This window comes from Stigmatopora nigra, chromosome 22 (assembly GCF_051989575.1).
Source record: "Stigmatopora nigra isolate UIUO_SnigA chromosome 22, RoL_Snig_1.1, whole genome shotgun sequence".
Lineage (NCBI taxonomy): Eukaryota > Metazoa > Chordata > Actinopteri > Syngnathiformes > Syngnathidae > Stigmatopora > Stigmatopora nigra.
The window spans coordinates 8,062,125-8,078,793 of NC_135529.1; the positions used below are offsets into that span (position 1 = coordinate 8,062,125).

General features: G+C 42.1%; 4 protein-coding genes across 6 annotated transcripts in view; 2 read left to right on the top strand and 2 right to left on the bottom strand.

The window, feature by feature from the left end:
• LOC144215741 (homeobox protein cut-like 2) overlaps nucleotides 1–2,764 on the bottom strand; it is an 83,373-nt gene extending 80,609 nt beyond the window's left edge. For 2 of the 3 annotated variants that reach the window (XM_077744855.1, XM_077744854.1), the window contains exon 1: nucleotides 2,384–2,764. In XM_077744855.1, the coding sequence (XP_077600981.1) occupies nucleotides 2,384–2,446 (63 nt within the window). In that variant the 5' untranslated portion in view covers nucleotides 2,447–2,764. Of the gene's footprint in view, nucleotides 1–2,032; nucleotides 2,345–2,383 lie in introns of those variants that run through there. The other variant, XM_077744856.1, reaches the window with a different exon arrangement.
• A 2,230-nt stretch (nucleotides 2,765–4,994) lies between these two features.
• On the top strand, nucleotides 4,995–7,633 carry LOC144215424 (serine/threonine-protein phosphatase PP1-gamma catalytic subunit A). The gene is made up of 7 exons (XM_077744349.1): nucleotides 4,995–5,328; nucleotides 5,449–5,580; nucleotides 5,695–5,925; nucleotides 6,255–6,359; nucleotides 6,451–6,674; nucleotides 6,763–6,897; nucleotides 7,001–7,633. The coding sequence occupies exons 1-7, from the start codon at nucleotides 5,274–5,276 to the stop codon at nucleotides 7,088–7,090; spliced, it is 972 nt and encodes a 323-aa protein (XP_077600475.1). The 5' UTR covers nucleotides 4,995–5,273; the 3' UTR covers nucleotides 7,091–7,633.
• Nucleotides 7,634–7,936: 303 nt separating this feature from the next.
• On the top strand, nucleotides 7,937–13,632 carry LOC144215425 (protein phosphatase PTC7 homolog). Its single transcript, XM_077744350.1, has 6 exons — nucleotides 7,937–8,744; nucleotides 9,653–9,832; nucleotides 10,473–10,671; nucleotides 11,567–11,690; nucleotides 11,770–11,899; nucleotides 12,210–13,632. Exons 1-6 carry the CDS (start codon nucleotides 8,543–8,545, stop codon nucleotides 12,266–12,268), a joined length of 894 nt encoding a protein of 297 aa, XP_077600476.1. The 5' UTR covers nucleotides 7,937–8,542; the 3' UTR covers nucleotides 12,269–13,632.
• LOC144215426 (cell cycle checkpoint control protein RAD9B-like) lies at nucleotides 13,449–16,668 on the bottom strand. The gene is made up of 11 exons (XM_077744351.1): nucleotides 16,546–16,668; nucleotides 16,244–16,314; nucleotides 16,031–16,162; nucleotides 15,843–15,957; nucleotides 15,643–15,742; nucleotides 15,234–15,350; nucleotides 15,047–15,140; nucleotides 14,890–14,954; nucleotides 14,448–14,570; nucleotides 13,948–14,125; nucleotides 13,449–13,775 (listed from the first exon to the last, which is right to left on the bottom strand). The coding sequence occupies exons 1-11, from the start codon at nucleotides 16,577–16,579 to the stop codon at nucleotides 13,635–13,637; spliced, it is 1,170 nt and encodes a 389-aa protein (XP_077600477.1). The 5' UTR covers nucleotides 16,580–16,668; the 3' UTR covers nucleotides 13,449–13,634.
• Between the last annotated feature and the right edge of the window lies 1 nt (nucleotide 16,669).

Sequence of the window (16,669 nt, forward strand, 5' to 3'; positions counted from 1 at the left end):
ACATCGTAGGAAACAAGCGGCGTTCTGGATTTAAGACAGCGCCTTTTTTTAGGTTTGGGTAGATATACATTGCGTTTTGACAAATTCTTGGACATGGAAGAGAATGCTAAGCAATTGGACGTAGACGAGACAAAAAAAGCGAAGTGTGATGTATTGGTAAAAATGAAATGAATAAAAAGAGGCGGTCCCCAGGTGCCATGTTGGCCCGGGGTTGTTGGTGACGTCTGGCAGGCGAGACCCTGACCCGTCCTTTTCGCGCCCGCCCACAGAAATGCCATCTGGCCGGTGTGAATGATTACCACAGCAACGGCCGTGTGACCTGCAGCCAGCAGGAAGCAAGGTCACCCCACCTCAGCACCTCACACTCTTTGTGCCCTCTGTTCATCAGCCTGCAGGTGAATTATTTATCCTAGACAACTCCGACATGCAACTCTACTGCGCTAACACTTTGATTTTAGTTACATTGCTGCTTGTATAAATGGCACTTTTTTGTCATACAAATGCAAAAGTGAAATTTACCTGAGAAACTTTATCATGAAAAGGGTGATGCTTACTTTCAATAGGTTGAATTCAAGTATAGTAAAAATAGTGACTAGTCAATTGGAGTATCAAATGGACGACATCAGTGATTAATGATCAACTTTTCAACCACAACAACGGCAAATTCATCAATAATTTGCAAATCTAGATTCAACTTTTGCACTATGAAGTTACCAGACACTTGATTGGTCTTCTCTTTCCAAATTTTGTGAATCACCTCAATTTACCGTGTCAAACAAAACATGCGCTTCGGGATTGTTATCCGCAGAATTCACTCTTTTTATAGTCGTCAATGGTGTTCAAAAAGTCTGTACATTTCTACATTCCCAACTGATTTTTTTTTAAATGACAGGGATAAAGTCAAACATGTTTTCTATATAAGTACAGCCATCCACAATGTAATGATGTCAAGATTAGAATTGGATGCTTTCCACTGTCTGGTATTGCTAATCACAGTCCATCATCTCAAATGCAAACGATGGGTGCCTTCCTATTCAATCCCAACACAATGTACTACTACTACTGTAAAATACTGTGGGAATAACATTAAGAGTCACATATTTAAGCAAGACTGTGCACTGACGAATAGGGCAATTGAGAAGATCTCTACCAATCGCCTCGGTTGAATTTGCTTGAAATGTTCCCCCTCGTGCGATGCTGGTCCCGGGCGGACGCCAGCCAGCAAGACGGGGCGGTCCAGCGGCCAGGAGCCGCAATAACACTCGACACAGCAGATGTGATTGTCCCTGCTCGGTTAGGAGGGCTGGGGGGCTGGTGGTGGTGGTGGGGGGCGCTTGGGCTGCCATGCTCCTGTCATTTGTCATGATGCACGACATCAGTCAGACGGCGGAGATGGTGCCCTTGTGCCGGCCGAGGCTGATTTACAAACATTAGCGGGGAATACAATTACACAGCCCCTCGCCACTGCCGCCACTGCCGCCGCCCCCCACGGTCGAGTCGCCCTATGCGGCTTCGATGAGAGAGAGGGTGGGGAGCCCGAAACGACCATCGCCGCTGCTTTTTTTCCCCTCCAAATACAAAAGAAAAGAACAATAACATAAAGCGATCTTCGCTTTTGTGGATCGCCCGTTCAACTTTGCGGAAAACGGTGCGGTCAAGCCGGGAAGGGGGGGTCGAACAGACAGACACAATGTGCCGTCGCCGTTAGTGGATGAAAAGCAAAGTGCTCGCTCACCTGCCACATTCCTTCCTTCCTTCCTTCTTTCCTCTCGCTAGCCTGCAAGCCACAAAAGTCCAGGTAATAATCGCAGATCTCCCCCGAAGACAAACAAACGTGGATGAACACGGACGACCCTTTTTTTAAATCAACGCTCAAACGTGGAATTCACCGACAACACTTGCACAAACAAACCCAAGCATCCCCCCAAAAAAACTTGCCTTGAAATACTGTCGCTCCGAAAAAAAACAGACATGAAATGAACATTTAAGGCTACCGTCGACACCAAACGATATAAAAAAAGTGAAAAGTTACCGTTGGAGAAGCAAAAGCTGACGGCGTATTAAAAGTTTCCGTGCGGGCGAACTAAGGAGATTGAAGCCGGTGAAAAAGTCCCCCCTCCCAGTTAAAAAAAAAAGCGGTGCTGTCCACGGTGCTGATCCCAGATCGGTGTAGCTAGCGGAGCCTGCGCTGTTCCGCGCTCGCTGATCGATGATTGAACCGAACAAAGGCAGAACACGGATCAATTTCTAATAAGTAGCCATGCAAAGCACGCCGCCTTCACTCTCACGCGCAGCCGAAAAAGAACCGAGACCCCCTCCCCGGAAGACAAGACGAAATCCAGCCTGTTCGAAATCCAGCAAGAGAAGAGAGAATAGCACTAACCTGAAGCCGCCGTAGATCAAATTTCTTCCAATATTGAAACATCGATCCTACATCGGCGGCCATCTTGGGGGATATTGAGGAGATTTTTTTTTCTTCCCGTGGCTGCAATAAATATGTGGGCTGGATTCACCCCCACAGTTAAAGAGCCTTCCTGGTCACGGGAGCCACTTGGACAAAAAAGCGTTTTGTTGACATCGCTCCTCGTTGGAATTTTTTTTTGGGGGTGTGGGGAAGTAGCCAAAAGAGGGGTTTTGGGGGTGGGAGGTGTGGGTCTGAGGACTGACTGGGTCCCAATCTCAAAGTGGGCAATCGCACTTGATTTGGCGTCGGCAAAGTTATCAATACTGACGTCAAGCCCGTGGCTAATCGATGGCGTCTGAAAAAAAAGAGAGAGAAGGGGGTGAGTAGATCAGTGCAGTTTAGGGAATTTAGCCAAGCCCACTTACTCCTTTCTCGAGGAACCCACTTTCCACCAATAAAAGACATTATAGACTCCTGATTCTTTTGAACCAATAATAATCATAAAATATGTCATTTACATCTGAATTATTTTCCTCCATGAACAGAATTTCTGGTTAGTAATAGGACAAAAATGTTGATGGCAATGTATGTCAATTTGTTAATGGCTTGCAAAAATCTCTTCTAATGCAAGTGACTCTTTCTGTTAGTTAAAAAACTGATATTTATCAATTATTATTTATTATTGTATTATTAAATCATTTATATATATTTGTACACAAAACGTATACATCAAAAGTTGCTAAATATAACTATTAAAAAGAAAAAAAACACCTGAAATACACTGATTATGCCCCCCAATGACAATAAAGTTGATTTTAAAGTTTGTTAAAGTTGATTTGTTGTTATAGAACATATACATACATGTGTGTGAATATAAATATACAAAAAATAAAAAAATAATAGCAAAAAGAAAAACACTAGTTATATCCCCCCCTAAAAGTGAAATTATTTATCAATTTATTCCATAACATTTAATTAATTAACTGCCATTAACAACAATAAACATCAATTTTAAATAGAATAGCCAGCACTGAATAAGCATCTCGCATAACGACACTAGATGTCCATTTTATTTTGATTGGGAAGGCTGGCTGCAAAAAAATGGACATCTAGTGAGCAGCCGATGAGTTTCTCATAGCATTTCTGCAACAACATTTCTGATGACCAAAGCGGGACACTTTGACAAACTACTGGAGAGACTCCCAAATTGTTCCTCCACGACGAGTGTGAGGTGCTCGCTCTCCCTGTTGATACCGCAAGGTTAAAGGCAAGGTAATGCCTCAAGAGGTTGAGGGTCAGCTGATTCATTAAAACTTCAAGAGAATATTCCCGCTGAAGTCGCTGGTATTGATTTACACTTCCTTCCTGTTCTGATCACCAGCCTCACAGTTAACCCTCAGCTTTTGCTTGATGTTCTATTTGAAAATAATGTCTTTGCGAGTCATAGTTTAACACCTCAAGGGACTTGAGATCAAATATTCTGCTACATACAACACATCGGGCAAAAGTCAGAGTAAATGATGACGTTTTATCGTTATTTTTTATGACTCGGGTGAAGCTAGAGAAGAAAATTTAAAACAAATAAGTCATTGATTCACCGATGAGGCTTATATTAGTCATATAGTAAATGACTGTCAGCAATTTGGCAAAGAGGATTAGTGAATTATTCATGCTTTCTGTAGTATATTTTTGAATGTTTTTTTTCTGGAAACAGCTGTCATTCAGAATTAAGCATGTATATCAATTGTCATTTCAGGTAATGATGTTTACAGCGTTTCTTTATGAATATTCTATAAGTGGAGGTAGTGCAAAACATCAATTCATCAGGGATAAAGAGTCTAGAACATTCCGTTCTGACTCCTCACCTTGTTTCTTCTAAGGACACACAAAACATCCTCTTGAGATAAGAGGCTGTTGTTGCCAACATTTATTCATACCTCATAAGAAGAATCTGTTTTAGAAGGAGGCCATTGCGTAAGCACCATTGACACAAAGCAATGCAACTATGCATTATTACTCTATTATTGTATTGTATTCTGCAAAGTGATGAAGTTGCCTGCTGTAATGGGGTGTCGGGTTTGGTTTGAATCATTAATATCTGCGTGGCTATACATGCAAGATGATTGTTTGTATATTACAATATACATAATAGACTGAACTCCCTACAGTATTTGTTAATATTTGTGCATTTGTGACAAGTGATTGTCTTGGTAATACCAAAAACTTCACATGATTAATTTATTCATGATTTCATCATCTGTGTCATCCATCCTCATGAGGGTGCTGGAGACAATTAACTAGGGAGAGTAACTAAGGTACACTTTGAATTGGTTGCCAATTTTTGCATAGCAAACATCATTGTATGTGAATGAATGTATGCTTTTTTCAAGCTTTAATAAGGAAATTGTGTTGGAAATTTATTAGTTGGCAACTCTTGATCAACTTGTTCTGAATTTTGTTGACTAGTGCTATCTAGTGGACACTAGAGTTAAATACATTTAGTTGTAAGTCATAAATGAACTGGATACTTGGGACTGCTGTGAACCTCCATGCCAGAAGAGGGCAGTAGCGTAACGGCTCCGCCCTCTTTTTTTGGACAAGGTGCGGCAGAAAAAAAAAGCAAAAGGGGATCTTTGTGTTCCGTATGACCGCTCACGGTGATCCACTTTTCCGAGTCGAATTCAAGACTTTAATGTAGACCATTTTAAGGCTAAGTCTATCGATAATGTTTTCCGTTTTTTAAGAGGCTTTCCATCAAAACAATTGTCCAGTACCGGAAAAGCGGAGTAACATTGGGGTGCTAATGCTACAAGAGCTAGCAGCCGAGACCTAGATTCGACGACGTTGATATTTTTACAGCAACACCGCGATGGCCGATGTCGACAAACTTAACATTGACAGCATAATTCAACGTCTCCTAGAAGGTAAATGTAGTTTACTCTTCTCGACTATATCTAACACAGTCATCTGTTTGTGTTTGACTTGTGAATATTGTAACGCGATCGCTTGGAAATGACGATTGTGATGTATTCTTAACTTACTAGTGAGAGGAGCGAAACCTGGCAAGAATGTCCAACTCCAAGAGAATGAGATCCGTGGTTTATGCTTAAAATCCAGGGAAATTTTCCTAAGTCAACCCATTCTTCTAGAACTGGAAGCACCTCTCAAGATCTGTGGTGAGAAAATCAAATCATTAATTGCTAGAAACAGCCGTGGTGTTACCACGTCAAGTGAGAACAGCTTGCTTGTTAAGTTTCAGTTAATTTTCACGTTTTCTGTTTTTCTGTCAGGCGATATCCACGGGCAATACTACGATCTACTGAGGCTGTTTGAGTACGGGGGCTTCCCTCCAGAGAGCAACTACCTATTTTTGGGAGATTATGTGGACCGGGGGAAGCAATCTCTGGAAACTATCTGTCTTCTGCTGGCTTACAAAATCAAATACCCTGAAAACTTCTTTCTCTTGAGGGGCAACCACGAGTGTGCTTCCATCAACAGAATATATGGATTTTACGATGAGTGTAAGTCATCGTGTCGTCCAGGGAGTGTCCAAACTTTTGTCTCCCAGTGGCCATCTTGAAATTCTTCACTTAATTTGAGAGAAGGGAAAGTGAACTGGTAAAAACTTTACCACATTAATTGGAAATACTTGTTTGATTGACTACCCTATTAAAGTTGAGGAATGCAACACAATGTAGGTTGGATTTGAGATTCTTTTGTGGGCCATATTCAATGACAATTCCATGAGAAGGCCCACTGGCCCTAGTTTGGACACCCAAAGTTCTCATTTTAAGAGTGAATGCTCAATTTTGTTTTAAATTGATTATTAAATTGTTTTTTCATGTTCTAGGTAAACGGAGGTACAACATTAAGCTCTGGAAGACCTTCACAGACTGCTTTAATTGCCTCCCAATTGCCGCCATTGTTGATGAAAAGATCTTTTGTTGTCATGGAGGTGATTTTTTTGTGTCTTTAAGTTATTAAGCCAAATTGAAAAAGCAGTACCAAGAAAGCTGTGACAACAATAAGTATTTTTTTTTGGACAGGCCTTTCTCCTGACCTGCAGTCCATGGAGCAAATCAGGCGCATCATGCGACCCACAGACGTCCCCGACCAGGGCCTGCTCTGTGATTTGCTATGGTCCGATCCCGACAAAGACGTGTTAGGCTGGGGGGAGAACGACCGAGGTGTCTCATTTACCTTTGGCTCGGAGGTGGTGGCCAAGTTTCTGCATAAGCACGACCTGGATCTGATCTGTCGTGCACATCAGGTCATTTTAACGCAATAGAAATACTCCATGATCGGGACTGTGTGTTTTGAAGGAGTTCAGCATTTGACATTTTCTTTCTTTCTCACAGGTTGTCGAGGACGGCTACGAGTTTTTCGCAAAAAGGCAGCTGGTCACTCTGTTCTCCGCACCGAATTATTGTGGGGAGTTTGACAATGCTGGTGCCATGATGAGTGTAGATGAGACCCTCATGTGTTCTTTTCAGGTAAGATTTTGTAATTAGTTTTGCATTTTATAGCCAAAAATAACAGTTTTTTTTTTATCTCAGTCCAATGATTAACTAACTCATCTCCTTCATCTTTTTGTAGATTTTGAAACCGGCCGAGAAGAAGAAGCCCAACGGCAGCCGTCCCGTCACCCCTCCTCGCAATATGGTTACCAAGCAAGCAAAGAAATAAAGGTCGTGGCGGCCACTGCTCTTCTTTAGTCTGTTTCACGTCTGAGGGATTGGTTAACCTTAATGTTGCCAGTACTGAAAAGATGTCTACATCCACCTTATGAAAGCAAAATATGTTGTTTTATCCACCAGGGTCAATTGATACATTACCATGAAAACCTCAGGTGTTTTGCACTCCATTTTGCAGCTACACTTTGCCACATACGACTGTTCTATCATTAACAAATGTTACAATAATGCTTTTTATGCACAGGAATGCCTTGTTTATATAGCTGTGCACAATTTTAGCAGTTTTTCTCCCCCCTCCCACATCATGTTTCATCATTCTTTGCCAATAATGGCTATTAATGAACATATACAAATGAGGTCATCATAAATACCACTTTACTGTAAAGCTATTCAGTCTATTCAAAGTCAAACAACATTTGATCATTGTATTGCCTATACACATTTTTATTCATGTATTGTGCTTTAGGAAATGATCTAACAAGCTCTCTTTTAATGTTTAAATCTTTCTAATAAACTTTGAGTGTATTTAAGGGGATATGGAGATGATTATTTTGTTTCGGAAAAAGTTCCAATACTACTATTTTGAAGTGTCAATGAATGAGTAATAATAACTTTCCTTATCTGAACACCTTTTAAAAGAAATATCAATATTAATACGCCAACTTATTTTTGCATTGCAAAGTATAACAGTATTTTCCGCCTGAATAAATGAACTTGGCACTTGGCCGGCCCGGGGTTGCCATGCTCAAAAAGTAAGGCGTTTGTAATGACTCCTTATATGGCATGGAAGCTTGCGTAAGGACGATGACGTCAAAGCGGTCACAAGACCAAGCGAGCTGATCTGTTAGCGAACGCCTCGGCGAAGGCTACAAAGCAGCTGCTCACAAGCACACGCTAAACGTCTTCAAAGGCTCCGGGTAACAACACTATGGCGGCGACGATTGCGACTAATGCGGCGAAGGCGACCGGGGGGGAGACAAAGTTGGAAACCTTCACGTGGTGTCTCCTGAGAGGCCGCTCGCCGCGGCCTGCGAATTCCAACTAATACCACTCAGAGCTGCCAACAAGGACCGTGGCACCCTACGTTTTTCATCCAGCCGGAGACATTTGACTGCCCCCACCTCCGACTACCCCCCGGATGAAATAATCCGCGTTCCAGTGGCAGCTCTAGCGCTATCTGAGGGCAATCCTCAGGCGCTTGTAGTGCAAAACAAACAAACAAACAAGGCGACCGGGACACGGCGGCACATAGGCGGCGATTCCCCGTCCTCCTCCTCGCATTGATCGTGGTGCCAAAGGAGAGCGTCCCCCAAAGCTCAACTCCTAACCCCGCGCACGCTTTTTTACTCATCCGTCATCTCCAGTCCGACCGACATTTGAGAGCCGACCCTGACCGGGAGGCGTCGGCCATCGGCCGCTCGGCTAGGGTGAGCAGAGGGGGGCAATGCTGTCCGTGTTGTCGTACGGTCGACTGGTCGCCAGAGCTGTCATCGGCGGCCTCTCTCAGACGGATGGTCGAGACTATAGCCTGGTGACGGCGAGCTGTGGCTTTGGCAAGGATTTTCGGAAAGGCATTCTGAAGAAAGGGATGTGCTATGGGGACGACGCATGCTTCATCGCCCGGCATAAATGTGCCGATGTTTTGGGTGAGCTCCGCTTTGTTCTTTCGACGAGCCGGCCGGGGATCGCGGTGTGCAGCGAGTAGCACGATTAAGGCCAAATCTGCCGCAAAGAGTACGATTTAGCTTGCAATTGACTTAGATAAAACATTTGCTTATTTGTGTCAGATTTGTCAGATAACACGGGTTGTTATATTACGGTGTAACTAACACTTTTTGAGGTAAAGTGGTCAAGTCAACACTTGTTTTCTATTCTATGTAGGTTAATAAAATGATTGTAATTCCTAATTTAATCCTAGTCCTGGTTTTCATGATGATTGAGTTGGCTAAAATGTAGATCTACATGTTTGCTTATTATTGTTACATGATACATGAAAGGTTAAATTGAAAGTAAATAGTATATGTATGTCAGAAGCCTCACATATTAGAGGCTTTGGACAACAATATCTTTTTTTCCTCTTGATTGTTTAAAAGCAGACAATGTTGGCCCATCAAACAAAACAATGGGAGTCTAAATTGTTCCTTCACATTGTTTGTATTCACAAGAGTGTGTATTGCCAAGTAAATTAATAGTAACCACCTTTTTTAAACCGTTGTTTTAACTTTAAAATTCTCTGGCCTGCAAATCTCTTGTGTGCTCAAACAATTGGAGTTGTTCACTAAACAAGTCAAGTCGGAAATCAGGAGATCCTCTCAGCAAGACATGTTATTTTTGGACGCTTAGTGTAAAGCCGGCCGGCCAAACATTGGCTGTTTGTGGCCAAGGCTGGAGAGACCTTGGGACTCACCATTTATGGTCAGCAATGTCACTTTTAAGAAGAACCAGACTTTTGCCGTCCTTGGCCGAGATTCATTTCTTAAACGCTGTGAATTGCAATGAGTCTATTTGTAAGCATAACATGGTGGCGTAACCTTTGGCTTTTTTGGTTTTGCAGGTGTGGCAGACGGAGTAGGAGGATGGCGAGATTACGGCGTGGACCCTTCCCAATTTTCCAGCACGCTAATGAAGACTTGCGAGCGCTTGGTGAAGGAAGGGCGCTTTGTTCCCAGCAACCCTGTTGGCATCCTCACCGCTAGCTATTATGAGCTATTGCAGAACAAAGTGCCGCTGCTGGGTATGTAAAGTTTCCTCAAATTTGTTGAAGAAAACATTGGCATTTACTATTTAGCTTGCATGATCTGGCCTAGAGCTTGGTCATTCTCGCCATATTCAGTTTTCATCTGAAATGGCCATTAAAAACCTAAATATGCCACAGTTTCTGTTCAAAACTTGCTTCCAGACAACCATGAGATGCTGAGTAGCAGTACTTTTCCACCCCTTAATCACGTGTAGTCGAGCAAACAACAATGTGCTGTATTGTACTCGACCTTCACATCAAAATGAATGTTCATCTGGGCGGCATTGAACGTTGTATTGTGGTTGGACAGGGAATGCGGCAGGCAGGGAGTGAATGAGTCATAAGCGGGGCTTTCGGAAGGCCGCTCGGTCTCACAGAAAACATTTTAGTTCATCAAGTGAGTCACCAGAAGGGTGTGGCTAACTGCCTGGCGTCTGTCTATACCACGAACTCCTTTTATTGGACTTTTAGAATAATGGAGAACCACATTCTCGGGGCTGTTTGGCCTTTGGAAAGTACATTCCAGCTAATTATGTTTTATCAAATAAAAGGGGAAAGCACTGTAAATTGATCTAACTCAGGCAGGAAACTTTGCAGGGGAAATACTAGTAGTTATGATTTCTTTCTGTTCCTACAGGCAGTAGCACAGCTTGCATTGTGGTGTTGGACCGGCAAAGTCACCAACTGCACACGGCCAATTTGGGGGATTCTGGTTTCCTGGTGGTCCGCGGGGGCGAGGTGGTTCACCGTTCCGATGAGCAGCAACATTACTTCAACACGCCCTTCCAACTCTCCATAGCTCCGCCCGAGGCCGAGGGGGCCGTCCTTAGCGACAGGTGAGTCACCGGACTTAGCGGTGCCATCTCGTATATACTTGCAACTCCACGTCGATTATCTGTACGCCTTCCGATTCCCCTTGAACACTATTGTTGCCAATTATACCGAATTGGTCTGTCCTGGCAATAAGCAGTGCCCACGCAAGAGAGTGGGTTCCAAGAAAAACATTCCACTGAGGGTGCTGAGAGTAACACGTTTGTTTCTCTCCCCATGTTTTGTCTATGTAGAGAGTGCCCAGGAACGCACTGTCAGGTCCACGTGCTGCTCTGTGCCAAGCAGCAGCAATAGCGTACAGACATATTGTACTGTCAGAGCGGCCTGTGGATGCAGGCCAAGCATTCCCTCTCACCCTAGCAAAGTCTGTGCCACTGCAGGCTGATGGGCCAAGTCCACTAGTAGTCCCGCCATCAATTGGGCTCGCTGTTAAAGAGACTGCCACAATTATGGTTGTTTTTACCAAGCGAGTTTTAAATTCAGCCAATGATGGAATGTGGAATTGACAGAGCCTTAGGAGTTACAAAAATAAAATCTATATAATTTGTTGCATGAAAGGGCCAAGTGCCCTTGATTGAGGATGTTCCTTTTCCTTTATATCAACTTAGAATCTAAACACAAAGGCCGGCACATCTTAAAATAACGTCGCTTTGAGACTTTTATGTCACTTTGATTGCATTCCCAAGAGACAAGTTGCATAGTGCAATTATAATAAGATACAGATTGTTCTGATCTTAAAAAACAAGTTTTGTTTCTGATCTCACGTCCAATATATATTTTTTAATGGCACACATGAAGATTTGCAGGCCTGCCCGGTTATAAACCACCGATGGAAACGCGCATCTAAAGCGTAAGAAGATTTGCTCACCTCTCTGACACTGTCTTCGTACGATTTTTCAGCCCAGACGCCGCCGACAGCTCTTCTTTTGACGTCCAGCTGGGTGACATCATCCTCACCGCCACTGATGGATTGTTTGACAACATGCCAGACTACATGATCCTCCAGGAACTGAAGAAACTCAAGGTGAGAAGCCAGAAGATGCAGTGTCATATCACAATAAGAACCAGACGCTGTCACATACCTCGTTTGTCTTTCTGTACAGAGTGCCAACTACGAGAGCATTCAGAAGACTGCCCGCAGTATTGCCGAGCAGGCCCACGATCTGGCCTACGACCCCAATTACATGTCACCTTTCGCTCAGTTTGCTTGTGACAACGGACTCAATGTTCGAGGTGACTGCATCTCCAACTAAATAAGAACACAAGACAAGATTTGAGCATGCTAAAATGCGTTTTTTTTGTAGTATCCATGCATGACGTGATAATAACCAAGTAAAGTGTTAGAGTTATAAAAATGGACCTGTTTAATGTTAATTAGGATTGGCATTTAGGCATGTTGATTTCAACAATAGGTAAAGTGAACATGGAAAAAAGGCATTGGTGTACTAATGTTAAATATTAAAATAGAAGTTAGTTGCTGTTTAGCTTGCTGTTTCTGCTGACCCAAAGCACAAACTTAAAAATATTTCTATTTTATTTCCAGGAGGGAAACCTGATGACATCACAGTGCTGTTGTCCATAGTAGCAGAATACACTGACTAAGGTCTGGACTGTGGCCGGATGGACTGCTCTGACTCCTGCTGGACAGGATGAATGACTGAGGATCACATCAATTGTTGTATTTTTTTTCCTCTCCTGCCTGCATGTCACACTTGTACTTGACCCCAAACCTCAAATGGATGTAAAAGCTGCAGGAGGCTCTAAAAAGCAGCAATGTGCAGAGCTCCTTGGATAAAGGACATACCTGGCATGGAAGATGTTGCAGGATGAAGCTTTTTGGAGGGTTTGTGTCCCCTCAGGTGAATTCTTGGAGTAGCCAACATAGGGAAAGGAGCTTATGCAGGATGGGTCGTCCTTGTGGCTGGATAAACAAAGATGTTAGGTTGTTTTTTTTTAACAGTGGTTATTGGTAAATTTTGTATATGGATGCAGGGAGATGTTTTATAATGTGTTGTATTTTCTAAGAAAACCCCTCAAAACGATCTGATTTCGTGAAGGCATCATTTTAAATACCACAAGACTCATGCAAGTCAATTCCATCAAACAGATGGCCTCCCTTTAATCTTACTGCTGCGTGATGGTGACATATGGTTTCTTTGTTTCATGAGGAATTGTGATAAATGTGTATGCAATGGAAGAAAAAGCTCAAGGCGCCATACGGACAAAAACTTTAAAACGCACAAAGCTGAAAAAGCTAATGGGAAAGCGCAAGAATATTTTTCTATGTTGTCAGAGCAGTTGGTTGACTTTAATTGAACGTAAAACATTGTAATCGGCTAACTTTCAATTTTACATTGTTACTGATTTTGCATTATGAATTTACGGCACTTTTTTAAGTCCATTTTTGTGTAGTGTTAATGACGTGCCTTGTATCAAATGATGATACTGGCAAATCCAAGCCTCAAATTGCAAATAGCCGTGGTCTACATGGTCAAATGTTCTTTTCATCCAGTAGTTATGAAGCCATTAGCTAAAATGACACTTTACAAGATTGCACTAAAAAGACAAAGGGAGATTAAAGTAAAGCAATTCCAACTACTACTTTGAAGCATTTTAGCATGTCTGCAGGGCAACTAGTAGCTTCATCATGATCAAGCAAGTCTCTTTTGGATAATATGGCTAGCATTAACACTTTGCGCCCAGAAGAACATCATTTCCCTCCTCTAAACAAATTATGAAATATTTTTAGATGTACACATCAATGCTGATCTGCTGTACGCTATTTAAATAAAGATGATAGTATTTATTATCTTGTGAGGTATGACTGATGTGATTCCAGTTACATACACTGTCATTAAACATTTCACTTTGAGATTGTATGGATTCAATGGGATAATTTGTCAGGGCTGTTAATAACACGCCTTACGAAAATCATTAAATATAATAAATACTTGTATGGAACAGTTTTTCAACTTTGGGGACTTGATAATTTGGCGATTCCTCCCGGGTCTTCATCCTCCTCCACTTCAGTATCAAAAGCCAGAACAGAGGCGGCGCAGTTGTCATCATCTCGCTGTGATGACGTAGCTCGAAACAGGAGGGAACAGATCTTTGGGAGCAAAACGATAGGACTATAAAAAAACAATAAAATATTTTTCCTCCAAAACTATGTTCTAATCACTGCACACGTTACCACAGACTACCAATCAAAGGACATGTGCCATTACAATTGAGAGGTAAAATATACCATATATTGAACATGTCCTATTTGGAAGGTTTACCATGGAGGAAGCAGGACTACTACTGGTCACATCGGTGGTGCAAACTTGAAGAAGTTTGCTATTATAAAGCAGCAAAAGAGATTCTGGAGGGTCATTGGGGCTGTTCTGGCTGGATGGGACCACCTCCATGTCAGCTCTTTCACTGGAAAGGTCGTCTCTGGCCGTAGTATCTGCACATCTGCAAAACACAAAAGAGAAGCGAGGAATAAAATATCCTCACTTGGAATTCAAATCCAGGCTGTGTTCATCAGTTTTTGAACCTTACATTCTCTAAAGTGCCCTACTTTTGCGTCACAGATTCAAGTCTGGCTGTAACAGTACACCCACGTGAGATTCTAAAAGCAGCCAGTGATAGCCAAGCAGCATGACTCAGTGCCAGAAGAGAGGCTCAGGTGGGAAGAGTCAATTAAACTAGCTAATTCGCGTTCATGCCGAAACCCAGACTGTACGGGTGTTATATCCGGGAATTTCACCGCCCTTGCAAAGTGAGTGCGCCGTACCGAGACATCGTTGGTCCTAGCGTCTTTGTCGGTAGGGGTGGTCCTCCGCTGTCATAGTCATTCAAACTCGCCAGCACCACAGTGACCTCCAGGACGGTGTCCTCCACAGAAAAGCACAGGGGCCTACAACAGACAAAAATGACGACCTGGTCATGTTCACAGTCCTTCCTATGGCAATATAAATGACAGATATCACAATCTATGCAAATGTGGAAAATATTGGAAAAGACCTGCTACGATCTGATACCCCAAAATTAGTCATATACCAATACTGAAATTTTAAAAGCTGTACTAAAGTTTTGTTAGTTAGTTTTGATTCTAGGAGCAATTTGTTCCACTTGCTATTACTGCCACTTTTTTAGAACAATATTTATTTTAATATATTATCACAAGACATTTATCGCTTTTTGGATACATTTACGTCTTTGCCAAGGAGACTCACTTTCCTGCAGCACCAAATTGGAGAGAGATCATTAGACAGAGTGACTCCGCAAAGGACAGCAATGCCTTCAAATGACAGAAATACACTGTGTTATAGCATTGAAGGTGTGACGCTACATATAAAGAGTGCAAATCAAAAAACAGACATGATTAATTACCTTCAGCTCCTTCAGGCAGAAGGTTATGGCTGAGTCGCCCCCAGACTGAAAAAAGTCAAATTCATCGGGGTGTAAGGTGTATCTCGGTGTACATCTTCACGTGCTCTGTGACAGATAACGGCACGCTTCTAATTAAAAATAATTGTTTTTAAATATGAGCGATTGAGAGGTGAAGATAGAATGTAACTTAAGCTCACCATTTCGTCCTTCACTGAAATTCCTCAAACTTACTCGCTGAGGAGATATCGATAGGGTGACTTCCTCCTGATATCTTTGAAAATGCATCACCATATTCGCAAGAAGTCTGCACAGAACAGAAGACAATATTTTTTTAAATACTTTTTGTCCAAAACCTTATTTTGTAATACTCATTTAACCAATTGGCTGCCCTTAATAGCACTGGAACATTCTCAACCAGTCCTCCCAGTTTTGGCATTTGTATATTATTAGTAAATAAATGTTATTGTATCCATACATAAATATACATGTATACCATAACATAATTTTAATTCCCTTTTGTTTGTTTTTTTAACTTAAAAAATGGTCATTTGTTGTTGCTAAATTGAAGACACTACGTAAAAAGGAGGAATACTTGCCTGGCTGGACCTTTGAGCACATTAGGGCAGAAATGGGAATCAAACACAGCCTGCAGAGGAGTGCTCTCCTGGTAACACAGGTTGTGGGTTTTTGTGATGCCTAGATGGGGATGTGGGCGGAGTTAAATCATGCAATGTACAATCACCGCCACCCCGTGGTTATATTTTGTACTGTCGCTGTAGAAGAAACGCTAACCTACCGTGCCGACAGAAAAACTGAACCTTGACTCTATCAGTTGGATTGTCCACAGATATTTGACAACGCTCCACATTTCGCTCGTTGGTAATAGAAGATCGAAAAAGTGGCAGCAAAGACTGAAAAGCAAATTGAAAAAGTCTTGGAGCGATATATATTGGTTTTCTTGTAAAGTTGAGATATTATACCGACCTTCATGGGAAGCTTGCATCGAATGGGTTTAGTGGCTTGGTCTGATGCCAAGCTGTAGTTGTGGAAGAACATTGGCGAGAAGGAGAAGCAGGCATATGCGGTCTCAGACGAATTCACTGACCTCAGGGCCAACTGTTACCATTCGAAAGTGAAACATTAATAATGGAGGAAAATAGCAGTACAAAACAACTATTATTATGAAGACCAGCTCACCCCTTTGACTGTGGGATCAAACCACAGCTCATCTCCAATTCTCGAAAGTGCATGAATAGCCTTTCCAAAAGCTGAAAATATTCGCAGTCACATATTTTAATAAGAAGTGTCATGTATAACGTACTAGTTAACTCTACAACAGCAAAGATATTCGAGTGAAAACGTCTTCCCTTGCCAACCTGTGAGTCGCTAGCACAATATTATAGACACGAGTAGCTACTTTTTCAATTAAAATACGCAAGAAACCGTGGTTTTGGCAAGTGTAGTTTGAAATTCACTTGGCATTGTTATTTTTTGTTTACCTTTTAAGCAGTTTCCTTCAAGAGCACAGTTCATTTTCAGCGAATTAAGGGATGCTAACTATCGGTGGAAGTCAAGCTAACATTGAATGGAACGTCCAATTAATTAGCTTAGACCTACACCTGG

What these genes read in the sequence shown, in the direction of transcription:
- LOC144215426 (XM_077744351.1), bottom strand. Translation starts at nt 16,579, where the DNA reads ATGAACTGTGCTCTTGAAGGAAACTGCTTAAAAG. An exon ending in GTGCTCAAAGGTCCAGCCAG is followed by an intron (nt 15,351 to 15,642) that starts GCAAGTATTCCT and finishes TGTTCTGTGCAG; the next exon opens with ACTTCTTGCGAATATGGTGA. An exon ending in CAATTTGGTGCTGCAGGAAA is followed by an intron (nt 14,571 to 14,889) that starts GTGAGTCTCCTT and finishes TGTCTGTTGTAG; the next exon opens with GCCCCTGTGCTTTTCTGTGG.
- LOC144215424 (XM_077744349.1), top strand. Translation starts at nt 5,274, where the DNA reads ATGGCCGATGTCGACAAACTTAACATTGACAGCATAATTCAACGTCTC. An exon ending in AATTCAACGTCTCCTAGAAG is followed by an intron (nt 5,329 to 5,448) that starts GTAAATGTAGTT and finishes TTAACTTACTAG; the next exon opens with TGAGAGGAGCGAAACCTGGC. An exon ending in GATCTTTTGTTGTCATGGAG is followed by an intron (nt 6,360 to 6,450) that starts GTGATTTTTTTG and finishes TTTTTTGGACAG; the next exon opens with GCCTTTCTCCTGACCTGCAG.
- LOC144215425 (XM_077744350.1), top strand. Translation starts at nt 8,543, where the DNA reads ATGCTGTCCGTGTTGTCGTACGGTCGACTGGTCGCCAGAGCTGTCATC. An exon ending in GAACAAAGTGCCGCTGCTGG is followed by an intron (nt 9,833 to 10,472) that starts GTATGTAAAGTT and finishes CTGTTCCTACAG; the next exon opens with GCAGTAGCACAGCTTGCATT. An exon ending in CAACGGACTCAATGTTCGAG is followed by an intron (nt 11,900 to 12,209) that starts GTGACTGCATCT and finishes TTTTATTTCCAG; the next exon opens with GAGGGAAACCTGATGACATC.